The following is a 17229-nucleotide window of genomic DNA, read 5'->3' as shown; positions in this document are numbered from 1 at the left end:
AGGAAGACGGTAGGGGGTAGAGTGCGCAACGACCAGGAGGGGGATTGGGAATTGGCATAACGACTAACATTGGGATGGGAGAAAAACGGGAAAAGGAGTGTGAAAAAGATAATAAAAAAAATTAAAATAAAAAAATAACCGTGATCTCAATATTGACAAATAATCGTGATAATAATTTTTGCTACCCCCAACATGGACAAAGAATGTGAATCCCTACCCACCTTCAAAACCGCCCTCAAAGAGCACCTACGGGAGGCTGCAATTCGAAACTGGCCCCCATAAAAGTCCGAACCCCCACCCAACCCCCTCCTAATGTACAGTTTCTTCCCCCTCGAATGTATATATTTTCTTTTAGGATCTCTGTCTCTTAAACTGTACTGTATATTGGTATATCTTGTATGTCATAAATGTCATGACTCATGATGTATATCTGTGTGTCGTGTATGTCATGATGAATTGAAAATGGGGGACCCTGATATAAACAAGACAAAAGTCTTTCTCTGGTCTGCATCCCCTTAACAATTGTGTGTATTGAGCTGTACTGTATTGTGCCCATTCTGCAATCTGTTAATAACATTTTCAATCAATCAATCAAGCAGAGGCATTCTAGTGGATTTTAGGCAACCCTAACAGTCTTTCTCCACTAAGGCATGCCTGATGCTGGGCAACCCTAACAGTCTTTCTCCACTGTTCTCTCATGTGTTTGTGTGTGTAGCTGTGGCCTCGACAGTGAAGCAGGCCCTGCAGGACTCTCTTGTGCACATCCTGCAGCCCAAACACAGAGTGGACATCCTGAGAGACGTCCTGGAGGCACGGACCCAGCGGCGGCCTTTTGTCGTCACTTTCTGTGGCGTCAACGGGGTTGGAAAATCCACCAACCTGGCCAAGGTGAGCCCTACCACCTGTCCTATACATGGTCCAGACAAGAGCAGAACCTGTACTGAACTGCAGACACTATTTCCTCAACTGTCTCCAAATACAGTTGCAAAATAGTTGAGGAAATGGCATCTGCAGTTCACCAGAGGTCTGCTCTCAGCTTTACCCCGGCGGAGAACAGGTTGGTGAGTTACACATCAGATTATCCTCCTCACAACAGAACGTTAGGATTCGAGTCATAAATGGGCAAAATCCCATAGTTTAATAATTCCCCCTTTCCCTGTGCAGATCTCCTTCTGGCTAATTGAGAACGGGATTACCGTGCTGATAGCGGCCTGTGACACGTTCCGCGCCGGCGCGGTGGAGCAGCTTCGGACTCATCAGAGGCGCCTAAACTCTCTGCACCCTCCAGAGAAGCACGGGGGACGCACAATGGTGCAGCTTTATGAGAAGGGCTACGGCAAAGACGCCGCTGGGATCGCTATGGAGGCTATCGCCTATGGTAGAATATTAACCCCTTCAGCTATGTTCTTTGGAACGTTTCCTCTGAATTCTATCTTTGAATTTTCCAACTCCAGATCTGTCAGTGACCAATCCAGTACTCACTGTGACATTATCATTAGTTGTTATGTTGTAATGTTACGTTCTCAGAATTCTAATCTGTGTTAAATAATTATTAATTATTGTAGTAGTAGTTTTTATTCAGTCATCACACACAATACAATATGCATACCAGTAATCATTCATCATCACAGTCTTTGATTTTGGCAGTGACTGAAAAGGTACAGGCTGAAGCATACTGCTTATATACATGCCTGTCCTATATTCTTAACAATTTAAAACTCAAACAGGATTTTTATTTTTTATTTGTAACCTTCAAAAATAGCTATACAAGCCATTTCTTGAAAACCAAAAGCAAATGACTCAGTCTTAAATGTATATTAGCATTGTTCCACTAGTTAACCCCAACAATACAAGGAAATACATCTTATTTTAATCCCTTGCTTTTTGAACAGTACATTTACAAACTTCTCTCAAATCATATTTTCTTTCATGTATTGAAAAAAAACATTTGCACACCGTCCGAGAGTAGCTTTGCTTGAGCTCTGTACATTATTTGCATTATTTTATAATAAACCAAATCATTACTTTACACAAGACTTTATAAATTGACTATCAGTTACTTATCAGTGGAATTTAAAAAGACGTGGGCGACACAGAAATGTTGTGCCCAGAATCCTAGTGTTTTTTTGTACAAAGTAAGTTACTGAACTCATTCTGTTTCCTCCCGCCAGCTCGTAACCAGGCCTTTGACGTGGTGCTGGTGGACACCGCAGGGCGTATGCAGGACAACGCCCCCCTGATGACAGCCCTGGCCAAGCTGATTGCTGTCAACATGCCCGACTTGGTGCTGTTTGTAGGGGAGGCTCTGGTTGGCAATGAAGCCGTCGACCAGCTGGTAAGACTCTGGGTTTCCTACTAGAGGCGAGGGGGAAATACATCCTCCGAAGATTAATTTTACTAATTCTAAAAATGATATAGTATGTGATATGGTTTCAACTTTCTCATGAACTATATAAATCGTTAGCTCACTAAAAACGAGATTGCCAAGATTAGCCAAGCAGAAAGACTCATGTAATATCTAGCTTTGTAACACGAAGGTTAATGGCAATCTAGAATCTTAATGTTCCATATTGCCAAGATAATCATGATGAATTGTGAGACTCCCAGATATTCTTGATCGATTTAATAGTCCTCAAAAAAATCCATTAGTTGACCTTATCGACAAAATTGTAACATTGTTTCACACATAATTGTCCAGCAACTGAATGCTGTCATGCAGGAGAACCCCTATAAAGTCCTTAATGAGGATGAATGCATATTTGTGAATACCAGAGTTGTGCTTATCATTTTGATGGAAAAGACGTATTCAGGATAAAATAATCTACCTTTTTAAAGAAACGCTTTATACCACATGTTTCAGCCGCTATATATCGCACCATCACACCTGCATCAGACAACAAAGGGGCGCTTGGGCCACACCTCTCCCTCCTTTTGCGTTCCTCACACTTCAAATAATAAAGTAAGGCCTTGTCCAGACGAAGACGGAACTGATCTTTTTCGTTTTCATTTCAAAAAGGTTTTCCGTAAGAGGCTGCGGTCTCGACTCCCGGAGAGTCAGCATTGCCGTGGCTCGGGCTGATCGCTATACTAACTCGTTTGGCTGAGTTAGGGGGAGGGGAGCCGTGGGTGGGTCCTGGGCGTTGTGGACAGCGACCCCTACAGTTCGGTCGGGGTGCCTGCTCAGCGAAGGTAGGATCTGGTGAGAGGTAGTGCGGCCTCCCACACGTTACACTCTCCCAGTGAGAATCTGCGCGGCCAGGCTGGCTGCCGGCTGGCTGCACATGCGTCGGAGGAAAGCATGTGACAGTCTCCGGCCTCTCGGACCAACAGTAGGGGAAAGTGCGCAACAACCAGGAAGGGGGTTGGGAATTGGCATAACGACTAACAGTGGGATGGGAGAAAAATCGGAAAGAGAAAAAAAAAAAAATAAAAAAATTCCGTAAAATCATCTCAAGAAATTATGTGCAACGTGCGTCCAAACCACTGAACACGCTGTATCGCTGCCACAAATGTACAAAATAAACGTCTTTCCTGTTTTAGACGTCGCTCTTTTATTTTGAAACCCCCCGACCAGAAGTGTTATTGTTTTTGCTAGTCGTCCGGTTCTGTGCTTTTGAGCGAACACTAGTTTCCAAAGGAGAGGAGAGAGACACCGCGGCTCACATGCGCAAAACGCAACTACAGGCAATCGATAAGGAGGAAGAGCTACTGATTTTAATCGGCAGGAGTGTGTCAAAGCCATATATAATATGGTGCAGTCGTAGGCACGACAGTGTAGCTCGAACTACCTGTTGTATTAAATTAATTTATTGATGTTTAACTTGTCCCTGTGTCCAGTCCTTTCGACTAGCCCCACCCGTTCATTGTAAACAATGATGCATGTTATTGTATTAATGTTACTGTGTGTTGTAGGTAGCTATGTTAATAATGCGCATGCGGGTTAAGGGAGAGGTGGGCTATCGCGTCATCGGTTCAGTAAAGATGCGTACTGGCTTGTAAAGACAGGAATGCAAGGGTGGCGTTGATTGATTGATTGCATCTTCAGATTTGTTCACTCTGGGGGCGGCTGGGTAGCGCAGCGGACTAAGCGTCTGCCTACCACCGCAGAGACACTGGTATCGAATCCAGCTGTCAGCGGTACCTCCGGCTTGGTCGGTTGTCCATACACAATTGGCAGTGTTGGCCGGTGGGGTGTGTATCCTGGTCGTTGTAAACAGCGACTCCTACAGGTCGGTCGGGGCACCTGCTCAGCGAGGAAGGGAACTGGGGGAAGTAGTGTGATCCTCCCACGCGTTACGCTCCCCCAGTGACAGTCCTCGTTGTCGGGTGAAAAGAAGCAGCTGGCTGACTCCACATGTATCGGAGGAGACATTTCAAACATGTGATAGTATCTATCAACCTTCCCTAGGCCGGCAAGTGGGGGGGAAATGCGCGCAACGACCAGGAAGGGAACGACTAAATTGGGATGGGAGAAAAGACAAAAAAATAATTATAAAAAAAATATTTGTTCACTCTGTGACCCGTTCTCAGAAAAATTCAAGCTCCCAGAACACGGTTCCATCTGGACGAAACATGAATGCGATAAAATACTTTGGCGGATACACCCAAAATCGGCGTCGTCTGGACAAGGCCTAAGATCCAGCAATTGCATATCCTATTTTCTTACCTAAAATGTAGTGAAGCGTTTAGGTGGTAAGAGATTACGAGCAAGACGCCATCTTGAAAAACGGAGACAAACAAGTCGAGGTCTAATCCTTCACAGCTATGGCTTAAGGCGGGAGTGTCTACCAAAACATGGAACAGAGAAGCTTTTTTTTTGTATTTTATTTTATTTATTTTTTTTAAACAAACGCATAAACAAACATGACAACACACAATAGGATATACAAATACACATATGATCCAGCTCGTACCCCCCTCTCCCGGACGCTTATAGCTTATCCGCAACAGTAAGTTACTTCCGGGGTAGGCCTGATTGGCCCCGACAGGCACGTGACGCGCAACTTTCTCTGCCGCGGAGCGTAGCGGCAGAGCGGAGCTCATTATATGCCAGTAACCGCCCCCTAATTCAGTATCCAGAAATAGCTCAATTGGCAAGACTGCATGGCTGTGGATCCTACGGCTCGTTGCTGGCGAGTTCGATTCCCTTCAATTTTTTTTTTTTTTTTTTTTTTTAACGTGCATTCGCATTCTTTCGCCGTTTCATTTCGCCGGTTAAGTTTAGGCATTGTTTCGGAGTTGGTTAAGGTTAGGCATTGTTTCGGAGTTGCTTAAGGTTAGAAGGGTTAAGTTTAGGCGCTGTTAAGGAGCTGGTTAAGGTTAGAGTTTGACTTAGAGAATGGCAATCTTTTTTAACGTGCATTCATTTCGCCGGTTAAGTTTAGGCATTGTTTCGGAGTTGGTTAAGGTTAGGCATTGTTTCGGAGTTGCTTAAGGTTAGAAGGGTTAAGTTTAGGCGCTGTTAAGGAGCTGGTTAAGGTTAGAGTTTGTGTTAGAGAATGGCAATAGACAGCCTATTTCCGCGCGACAGCTCTCAGCAGCCTCGTTGCGCGTCCTGAGTTTGCCGCGTCACGTGCCTGTCGGGGCCAATCAGGCCTACCCCGGAAGTAACTTACTGTTGCGGAACAGTTACAGGCCTCCCGGACCCCCCATTGGATAATCCAACCATTATAATTTGTTCCTAACCAGACACTACCATTATATGCTGGCTTTTATTCTCTCCACCACTTCTAACCACATTGCCATTTTGGATTCATTGAGACCCAAAATTCTAGCTGTTGATATTTCTTGATAAATCACATCGAGATATGTAAGAATCCAGACCTTACGGCACATTTTTTCCGGTTGAAACCATTGTGATGCTATCAGCTTTTTAGCCACTGTGATACCGGATAAAACCAATCTCTTTAGCTGTGGAGGTACTGCATGCTCAAAGACATCATTCAGCAGTAATACAGAGGGGTGTTGTCATGTACAGAGGTCTATCGACCATATAAGATAGTAACTGGGCAGGTGGTACATGAGCAGAAACAACCCCCTCAGTAGAAAAATGCCGTTCAAAACAGTCCCGGGTAGGCAGATAGTAAACAAAGACGTTTTCAAATGGTAAATTGGGTTTTATTGTAATGTGGGGGTTTCAACCCACGGCCTTTTCCCAAAGGGAAAAGGGATGTTGTCAGTGGGGATTTCAACCCACAACACACACAAAGGAAAAGGGTAAGGGGAGAACAAACAAGGTGAAGAACAATAATAAGCAAGGCAAACCCGAACCACACAACCACATGCCACGTGGTTGGCAATCTGGGACCGAAGGAACACCACTCTAACCATGCAGTTCACCGTGTAGGACGAATCTAATATGGCCAACAATATACCTACCCCCCACAGGGTTTGGTCCACGCAGGCAGCACATAATCAAAAGTCCACATACCGTGGCAATTGGCATAACCAGCAAAGTAATAATCACTACACAAAACAGTGGCAACCAGAGGCCACCTCACTCCACTTGGTCACTGGCAAAATGACACCATGACGCCCCCCGAGACGTGTGTGTGCTGTCAGGTATTTGGCTACCCATCCCTCTTGATGTGACTGCCATCAGCTGTTATTCATTAGGCAATCAGCACTCTTCAGTAGGGATGGGCAGCACCTGACAGGGAGAGAAGAGACGGCATTAACTCTCATGTTCAACACACACACATCATATACACAACATAACACATTAAATATACTAACCTGATGTTCAGAAGGTGTCATAAATACAGTAATAATGGTAATGACCAACCCACGTACCCAGGTACGTCACAGGTGTACAGGTATATCCAGAGTTAAGAGATTTGACAATTGCTGGGTCACTTCTTTCCAAAATATCTTAACTGGTGGGCAGTCCCAGTACATGTGCATAAATGTCCCTTCGTCCCCATTTGTACATAAGGAGCATTTGGAGTCTTGTTTAAGACTCATTTTGTTCAGTCTTATAGGAGTTAAGTATGTCCTGTGAATATAGTTAAGATTGATTTGTTGATGGTCCGGGTTCCTTGATGCAAGGCGTACATTTGCCCAGGCTTCTTGCCAGTCAAAGTCTATCTCCAGGTCTGGTATATCCCTCCTCCAGACTGAGTCTAGATGTAGGGTTTCATACGAGGCAGTGCATGTGAGCGGATCGGAGCGTGAGCGGCGCGGGGCGCGGAGCGGCCGGTTTTGACGTGAGCGAGGAGTGGGTTTTAAAATGAGTCGGCGCGACGTCCGGAGCGAGAGTTCTCCTCCGCTCCAATCCACTCCAGGTCGCTCAGTGGTTAACACTGTTGATGTAATATACATGCAGTACAATGCCAAAGCAACAGATGGCGATGTACAAACATGAAGGCCATTTTCAACCAATGAGAAGGGTGAACCTGTGATATCCTGTTCAGGCTTCACTCCTCCTCCTTCACTCACTCCTGTTAGAAAAAGTATCGACGCCATTGTTGTTGACGTTAGCTTACATGCTAACGTTAATGGCAGCGACCATAGCATTGTGGCTCGGCTAGCCTATCATCGCTTAACACTTTGACTGCCGGGAGCCGTCTTTAGACGTCTTTGCTGGCCATGCTAAAGTTGCCGGGGGACGCTGTACGTCGTCTTTATATCAATATTTCAAAAATCTGCGATCGGATTCATAATGTCCCTCCGCTGGCCTGAGATCCACCAGCAGGACCCACTGAGCTCTCTGGCGGTTCAGGAGCGCCATCTGGTGGCCGATCGGCGCAAGCGCTTAACAGGAAGCGCATTAGAGGTTTTGCTAGACGTCCGTATTGCTTCCGGCCACTCGGTACATGTCCCGTGACTCTAGCTCGTCACTCTACATAGCGATCGATTGCCAATAACTCGATAAACAACATGATTTGGACATATATACCATTATACAAGCTGGAGATGGACCGGGTAATAATATATCCCATAATGATACAATTTCTACTCGACGATGATCGCCCAACGGCGCGCGGAGACTGGGGTGAGTTTCAGCGTGTAACGTTACCGTCTTCGATAATAACTGATATTATCAACATTTGACCCACATTAGATGATTGGTATAACGCTGCCCACGGAATTATAAACGCCCCCTCGCCCATCCGGTCAACATCAGATGACGTGTAGTAACTTCTAGAAGTACGTCTAGTTGGAATTTTTTATATCGCGCTGATTGCCATCAAACTGTATTTCATCATCAATATAATGCATTTGGGGCTATATATCACGTTCTGGAGAAAGCTGCAGAAAGAGATGAAAACATACTTATACATTAGACCATACTTTACTATGAATATGTGAATGAAAAAGTTTAACGTTGCTACACAATGAACAATACATATAGGACTTTGAATGGGCCCTAATAATGGCAATGTAGCAATAGAATTTAAAAAGTTATAGCCCTGCAAAGAAGGGGACTTTCTCCATAGACGAATAGCGCTGGCAATCTATGGTATATCATTAATTTAACCTTAGGCAACCAAAGTGTTAATAGAGCTAGTGAATGGATAAACGTTATTTAACATTTCAGAATGGGTACAATTACAATGCGGCTCAATACAAACAATTGTTAAGGGGCCCAGGGGGTGTAGACTGTTGTAGTTTGAGCTAATTTACACCATGCTCCAAAAAAAAAAAAAATGCCGAGCGATCTGGCGCGGGGAGCGGGGAGCGCTCGATTCAAGGTGAGCGGGGAGCGAGCGGAGAGTGACTTGGGGGCGGGGTCAACATGAGCGATTAGCGGAGCGGACCAAGCTTTAAAGAGCGAAGAGCGGATTTCTCGGCCGCGCCGATCCGCTCACGTGGCCTGATACGAGGCCGTTAGTAATTGATGATAAAAATCTGAAACAAAACCTCTCGATGTCTCTCTTTCATAGAAGAATTTGTGGTATCTGTGGTGTACAATTGGTATCCTTAATGGAGCCTTCAAACATGCCAATAACTGTGCGTAAAAATAATATGAGGACTTGGTGAGATTACATTTTTTGCATATCATCAAAACTACAAAAACCCTGTTTGTTGAAAACGTCTCCTAATGTGTGTATGCCTTGCTTTTCCCATCTAGGGAATCTTATAGGTTGTTTTCCAATCAAGAGTGCATTGTTATTGAATAAGGGAGTATGATTATGCCATTTATGTGGGATAGTATTTTTTTTGTGTTTCACGCCATATCCGGATTGCATGAGTGATTATGGGGCCAAATTTCCGTTTGCATTGCTTAATTGATAATTTGGTGTACACTGTCCTTCAGCCTATGTGGAGCTACTATATTTTCTTCTACATTTCTCCAGGATACTGATGCTTGGGGATCAAACCATGTTGTCAGTGGTCTTAAAGTGTATGCCTTAAAATAGTGGTGGAAATCTGGAAATGCCATACCACCGTCTGCTTTGTTTCTCTGTGCGGTGGATCTTTTTATACGTGGTGGTTTGTTATTCCAAATAAATTTGTATGTGGAGGAGTGTAATTCTTTCCAGTAACCCTTTGGAGGGGGTAACGGTAGCATTGAGCTGAAGAAGTTGATTCTAGGTAGGACGTCCATCTTAATTATTGATATCCGTGCTTGTACTGAGTTTTTAAGTTTTGACCACCTGACAAGGTCGTATTTGATTTTGTTTTGGATTTTTATGTAATTGTGCTTCACCGTTTGGCTTATGGTAGGGAATATTTCAACTCCCAAACATCTAAAGTGTTTTACCATCGGTATCTCTTCTGGGAAGGTTATATTTCTTTTTGCAGGGGCGTTAAGTGGGAGGAAGGCCGACTTCGGCCAATTTATCCTAAATCCCGATAAATCTCCAAAGTCCTCAATCAACTTGAGAAGATGAGGCAATGCGGTGTTGGGGTTTTGCATGAACAGTATTACGTCGTCCGCATATAAACTAATTTTGTGTTGTGTGCCCTTGATTACGATTGGTTCTATGGATTGGGATTGTCTTATATATTGTGCTAAAGGCTCTAATGATAGATCGAATAGTCCGGGACTAAGGGGGCAACCCTGTCTGGAAGACCGTGATACTGGAAAGATTTCGGAGGTGATTGTACCTGTTGTAATCATGGCCGATGGGTCTTTGTATAATACTTTAATCATATCAATGAATCCTTTTCCTAACCCCATCCTTTCTAATACTGCCCATAGATACGACCATTCCAACCTGTCAAACAGAAGCTTGAAAAAGAAAACACAGGACGCCATTACTCCACTATCTTTACATAGCAAATAGTTGTTTGCTGCTATATTAATGTTCAAAATGTGAAATAGTGCTCCTTTAAGTGTCGGATGATAACTAATTGACCACATTTAACACTGTATTTTCTATAAAATTTTACAATTAGTTGGTAAGATAGATGACATCCAGACATGACCTTATTGTCGACTTGATGCATTGAAGCAAAAATACATATAAATACGTTTTATAATTATTGTTAATAATAATTAACAAACAATACCATTTTATAATGGTCATAATACACATAAGAGAGAATTAGGGTGCTTTCATATATAGTTTGTGGACTCGGTGCGGTTCTGGTGGTGAAGTTGCAACATTGTTGCATTCTTCATTTGGTTCGTCTGCATTCACACAGCAATTTGTCAGGCGCACCAAACTATCTGAACATTGTCACGCGGTCGAAAAGGACGCTCGTCTATTGGACACAATGGAGAGTGGAAATCCCTCCCCTTCAGGAAGTGAAATGCGCGTCAACACAAACTGCGTGAAGCGTGATAGTAGCAGACGAGGGGTGGCATTGATCCATCATTCGATTATAACCCATTACCGCCATCCTCTCGCTAAACAACTTGTACACCTCGTTGTTTTTGTGAGTGCCCACAAGCAGCTGTTTTATTTGGTCTTCTGCCCATGTCAATTAGGGCTTTCACTTCGCCCAAGTCTGTCCACGAGACATGTTTACACAGTGTGCTTGTTTTGCAGTAAATGCTGCGCGCCTCGGTAATAATAATAATAATCAGCTGTGTTTTTTTTTCTTCCTTCTACCCCAAGATGCACAGTTAGATATAGATAGATGCAGTGTGCTTGTTTTGCAGTGAATGCCGCGCTGCGGTAATAATAATATACCCAAGATGCATAGTTTATCAGGTGACTTCCTACGTTTGGTCCGCGTTTGATCCGATGAAGCGAACCGAGACCTATGTTTTTGGTCCAACCAGAGTTCGCGTGTTTGGTCTGCGGACCGAGTTCGACTCGCATTCACACAAACCCGAAAAACCGGACTATCGAATTCTGGTCCGATAGTCCGGACCAAACAGCCCGTGTGAAAGCGACCTTACACTCGATGATAAAGAAGGCCATGCATTTCCTAAACTGTCCTGCTGAGGTCAGTGTTGCTTCACAATTACCTGTTGAATCAGCAGTCTTATTTCACATGCTAAAAACATGAATGGCTGCCTGGTTCCATGCCTCCACTTCTAACCAATGTGGTTTCCTCTGCAGGTGAAGTTCAACCAGGCTCTGGCCGACCACTCCATGTCCGACAGACCTCGTCTCATTGATGGAATTGTTCTCACCAAGTTTGACACAATTGATGACAAGGTAAAAATGACCAGGAATAATTCAACATCAGTTAATTATTATTTTTCATAATGATTTTATTCAAATTAAATATACATTTTTCTAAAATAAAAATAACATTTTATAATTGTAATTAGCCTATAGCACAATAATTACCAGGAGAATAAGGGTATTAAAGGGGGCTCTGTGTTCATTTGTCTGATGTTTCCAACCTCTGTGCTTGATACCTGTGGTTTGTCACAGCATTATGTTGTGGTTGGAATTTAAAGCTGATCATCCTCCAGAATTGAAAGTAGAGACCCTTATGTAAACAAGATTAATGTCTTTTTCTGGTCTTCATTCTCTTAGCAGTTGTTTGTATTGAACCCATTCTGCAATCTGTTAATAACGTTTTCAATCAATCACTCCACTCCCTCCATAGGTTGGCGCTGCCATCTCCATGACCTACATCACAGGCCAGCCTATCGTGTTTGTGGGCACAGGTCAAACCTACAACGACCTGCGTAGCCTCAATCCCCGTGCCGTGGTCAGTGCCCTGATGAAGGCTTGAGTGGCTGCATGTCTGTTTGTTTATTCTTGTGACAAATCAACCAACCGTTGCCACACTGCAAGTTGATCAGATCATGCTAACCTGCGGTTCTCATCCTAATCCTATCCTGCCCCTCTACGTCACACAAAATGCACTCAAGTTGCACACACGCTTTTATTCTTCCTGCTCCATCCGAGAATAAATGGAGCACGTGTTTACTGTCAAAGAAGACGGACCGGAACGCTGCGCTACAACAGAAGAGTGTCCCTTTGCATTATCAACAGTTGGGCCAAATTGAAAAGTACCTCAAGTTGTGCTGTAGCTTTGCAAATGACTGAAAAAAAAACTACAAAGACATTAGCTAACTGACTTCTAACCAGTCAAATGGATGTGGCATTTACATGTTATGGATTTACTGGTTTACATCCAACGATTTGTATAGATTCTCTTCCTGCTATTCTGTCAGTCAATCCCCCCCCCTTCCCTCATGTAAAAGACGTCGGGTCAGAAAGTCTTGCTGGATGTGACATTTCAGCACATGCATGTCCCTGAGGAAAGCTTGGTGACCATAGTGCCTATCTATCACCTTGTTAGAACATCGCCATCGCATTGGGTGGACATCTAGCCACTGTACCACAACAGCTGAGGTCAGTAGCTGAACCCACCCCATTTGCTGCAGAGAATTGAGTCAGAATAAAATACTTATTCCGAATTACTAATCTGCAAATAGTCTTAATCAAAATAACTGGCTGAGGAGCATTTTCAGGGTGGATAGCTTCCCACTTTAATGCATCTCCCTTTGAACATAGTACAAAATAAAGTGATCTTCACAATCCCTTTTATTAAGTTTGCTAAAGTTATTCACTGCAGATGAGTGGTGTCAGAACGTACATTATAAGTTCATTTTTTAGTTCTTAAAAGTTGTCCAGATTTTACAGGACTATTTGGTCTATGCGTGGTTACTTTTGGAGTTTTATGGACCTGTAATTTATTTACCCCCCCCCCCCCCCCCCCCCCATTCGATTTAGTCTCCATTTATAAGAGGACAGATATGTCTAAGAATCTCCTGTCCCTGTAATTTGCAGTAGTGCAATAAGAGAATTGAGAGTTATATAAGAGATGTCATAATTTATGAGAATGTAAACATTTCTAAATAAAGCTGCTATGATAGCCTGTAAAGTGCTACTTGTTTTGTACATGTGTGTAGTGTCTGTGCAAACTGCTTGATTTTGCCATTTAGATGTCAGATATGGCATCAAAAGGTATGCAAATGTTACAAAATATGAAGAATACCAAAGGCTTTATTTTGAAAACAGCACTTCCATTATAAATACAGATGTCACGAAAACACAAGTATTAAAAATACAAAAAGGCTTACAAAGAACGGTATACAACGTTTATTTCTGTCAGCAGGACAGGCGTGGCAGAGTGATTACTAATGGTTACAGTGTGCCCCTCTATGAAATTCCACTCTACTGATCTTTCATTTGAAGACAATATTATATCATTTACACGTGTCCGCTCATTAAAGGCCCAATCAGTGATCCAAACATTCTCCAATTGATTGAGCTCTTGATACAAGGACTAACACTAGACAACATGTAAAGGGAGTTTTAATTGTATTTGCTGTATTTTGTGGCTGTAAAATGTTTCTTTTACATTTATAATGTTTGTAAACGGATCTATATTCTGACGAATCTACCGATCAGTTATGAAATATGTATCTGAATATACCTATTGTGGATATGTCAAAGAAATCACTGATTGGGACTTTAAGTTTCCTGGGCCCTGTTCCTCGTACACTTAACTCTGGTTCTCAAAGTGGGGTCCGGGGACCCCCAAGGAGGATCCTTGATGGGGTTCCCAGCTAAATGGGCAATAGTTTAATTTCACTAGAATTTCACTTGACTGGAAGTTAGCACAGTGAAATAAGGTATAAGAGTGACTATTCTGGGGGTTCCTGGGACAATGTTATCATAGGGGTCCTATTGCGTATCAATTTGGGGGTCCACGTCTGCAGTATCTGATTACCGTAATTCCTCTAATAGTAACCGGGTCTCAAATACAAGCCGGGTCTCTATTAATGGCCGGGTGCGCTCTTGAGCTAAGCAATTATAAGCCGGCCTCCTAATACAAGCCGGGTTACTAATATACTGAGCTGCATACTGAGCTAGTTACTTGATTTCACTTTGAAAACGTTGAAATGACCAGTGACCACCTGTAATTGCACTGTTTACTATTTCATACATTTTACTGGGTTCAAACTGACACAAAATGTTGATTTATTCATTATGATCCGTTTGAAAATTTGAAATATAGGCCTCCCTCTTATACAGGCCTCCTCCTAATACAAGCCTGGTACCCGCTACAGTTGAAACAAATACAAGCCGGGGTTACTATTAGAGGAATTACGGTATATAGCTAAGTTGCATCCGGCTAACCTCAATTGTAGATGTAGGATTGTTTAGACACACCCGTTTTTGGCCTTAAAGGAGACAAGTAGATAGAAGAAACCATGATGAACAATCATATGATTGGCTGACAAAACCATGATGAACAATCATATGATTGGCTTATGGAGGTATTAAGCTGCGGAAGGAAAGAAAGACCTGATATATACCTCTGCAGATATTTAAATGCATAAATAGTCAAATGCTAGCCAGCATAGTAAACTAATTATAGTAAACGTTTTGCAAGTTTGAGCTCAAGGAGGTGGTACTCTGGCAACAGGTTAGGTTAAAACTTGCTTCAAGGAACTGAAAATCCCACTTATATCAAACTCAACAGTCTTATCCAGCTAACTCTGTTATTTAAGTATGAAGAACCCTGGTTTCAAGTTTAGCATCAGAATCATATTGTACATTCTGATCCAATTAGCACAATTACTATTTTCAGCTGGGTGCATCATAGTTAAGAGCTACATTGTGTCTCGAGGAGGGGGTCAAAGGTCATCATGGTGATGTATGTTGCGGTACATTCATTCCCCTATGCTTACGGCATATTCAGGACCCCCTGTCAATGCAGCACGTCGGTTCTAAAGTTGTGTCAATGCTGGATTTCTAACCAGCTCAGGATTCATAATGAAGTGCTGATCCCTTTCCAGCCCTCTGCACACTCTGCCATTCCACTGCCCTCTCCAATCATGCATTTTACATACAGTACAGTTTGCGTTGCACAGCTGCGCTGCCAGGTTGGGACAGCGGTGTTCACAGTTCACTCCCTTCTGTTTTCCCTTTACAAAACTAACAAAACTGATGAGAAGAAAAAAAAAAGACGATAATGTACAGGTCTCTTCAGGCCCATAATTTGCCTGGATTCGTAGGTAGAAGAAAGCAGGAAGCCGGACCAGCACACTCAGGTTTCAACAAGTTTTAATCGCATGAAGAAGGAACACCTGTTCCGAAACATGTTTGTATTCGGCTGTGATTAAAACTTGTTGAAACCTGAGAGTGCTGGTCCGGCTTCCTGCTTTCTTCTACTTAAATCTTCGGGATTGCAGCACCCAGTGTCAATTATTGAGAGCGCGGTCTAACTTGACCTGGATTCGTAGGTCCAATGAATGAAACCAGACCTGAGTAGCCGTAGTAGTAGTGGTGGTAGTAGTAGACGACTGATCTCTATTGAAGGAGCTGTGGAGGAAAATGACTGATACTGATCCCGAGAGTGTGCCTGTCAAGAATGGTTGTCTGGGGCAAAAAGAGAAGGAAGGAAGGAACTGATTTAAACAAGCAGGCAATGGCCAACAAGGAGCATCAGCTGAGACTTCACATCCTCACAGACACGCATGCAATACTGTTAAAGTCATGTGTATGTTTGTGTTGGGGGGGGGGGGGGGTAATACTGTTAACTCATTCACGGCCAACCATGACTATAGTCGGGTTATCTCGCCATGCGTTGAGCACCAGAACCCGAGTATAGTCGGGTTTTCCATAATTTTCATTGTTTTTTCTTTTATTCGATTTTTTTCTTTTATACAGTCTCACGGACCTTGTGTATCATTGGGACTCATTCTGAGATGCCGAGTATGCAATGCCGGCCGAATCCTGCTAGGTTGCAGTATCGCCCACCCTTTGAAACCTTATTTCACACTGTGTGTTACATTATATATCGTCCGGGCGGAGAATTTAGACCAAGCCAAGTGAATTGCTTCATCCGACCACTTCGAAACGCGTTCAGCACACTTGAGGCATAATCTTGTGCCACTTCGTGTCAGGGACCCGATCGACATCAATACTGGAAATCGCGATCAGACAATTGGAATATTCTTTTTGGGATACCTCCTAGTAAAGGTAAGGACTATATGACATCAATTCCACCTTGATCCTACAATGATTTAATATCGATCCGGCCGATCAACGTATGTAGTATTCAAAACGAATGCCGTTACTGGCGATCAAAGCATAAAAAAAATTACCTTTTCATGCATTCATGATGAAACTTAATACCTATTATATACCTTTGAATTGGAAATAGTAGCGTGTCCAGGCGAGCAACGCAAACGCTTTTAGCAAAATGCACGTTTTGCTCCATAACACAGTTACCAGGAATTAGCCAGGATCACTCTGAAACTATACAATATTCACCACGGTATAACACGCAAACGTATTATGATTTTTTTGGTCTGAGATCGCAAACGTCCAATACTGCACATCCTTGGAAACTCTCTGGCTTGGGCTGTACGTCGATCTAAAAAGTCCGGTCCGGGTTTTCCTTGTCAGGCAGGACAAGCATTTATAATGCATGGATTGAGGAGAACCTAGCACTCCCAGTTCATGTTCTTTGGTGGATTATGTTGGCAACACGATCGACATCAATACTTGGAATGGCGATCTATAATTGGAATATTCTTTTTGGAGTACATCCTAGTCAAGGTAAGGGCTATATATGGTATCAATCTTGCGTTGATCCAAGAATCCATTCACAGCGATCCGACCGTATGTGTGTAATGTGTGTGTAACGTATTCCATTGGTGGCGATCAAAGCATGGAAAAACGACCACCCCCCCCACCAGACTTTTCATGCATTCATGATGAAACATACCGATAATATAGCGTTGATTTCAGATTGATTGTTGATACAGGCGAGAAACGGCACGGTTTTGAGTGAGATGCACTAAACGCTGCATAGCGTCGTTTTCTGGGATTAGACAGGATTACTCTAAAA

The 17229-nt window shown here is 43.1% G+C and overlaps 2 protein-coding genes across 4 annotated transcripts in view; one reads left to right on the top strand and one right to left on the bottom strand.

Annotated features, from left to right (window-relative positions):
• The window catches only part of srpra (SRP receptor subunit alpha), a 39166-nt gene extending 25918 nt beyond the window's left edge, over positions 1–13248 (top strand). Inside the window, exons 11-15 of the mRNA XM_084327575.1 lie at positions 716–888; positions 1165–1378; positions 2172–2335; positions 11460–11558; positions 11959–13248. Of these exons, the coding sequence (XP_084183701.1) occupies positions 716–888; positions 1165–1378; positions 2172–2335; positions 11460–11558; positions 11959–12087 (779 nt within the window). The 3' untranslated portion in view covers positions 12088–13248. The remainder of the gene's footprint in view (positions 1–715; positions 889–1164; positions 1379–2171; positions 2336–11459; positions 11559–11958) is intronic.
• fam118b (family with sequence similarity 118 member B) overlaps positions 5898–17229 on the bottom strand; it is a 57302-nt gene continuing 45970 nt past the window's right edge. Inside the window, exon 8 of one of the 3 annotated variants that reach the window (XM_084327588.1) lies at positions 5898–6649. In XM_084327588.1, coding sequence (XP_084183714.1) covers positions 6630–6649 — 20 coding nt within the window. In that variant the 3' untranslated portion in view covers positions 5898–6629. Of the gene's footprint in view, positions 6650–13349; positions 15753–17229 lie in introns of those variants that run through there. The other 2 variants (XM_084327586.1, XM_084327587.1) reach the window with 2 other exon arrangements.

This window comes from Notolepis coatsorum (assembly GCF_963971535.1).
Source record: "Notolepis coatsorum genome assembly, chromosome: 1".
Lineage (NCBI taxonomy): Eukaryota > Metazoa > Chordata > Actinopteri > Aulopiformes > Paralepididae > Notolepis > Notolepis coatsorum.
This window is presented reverse-complemented; position numbering and strand designations above follow the sequence as displayed.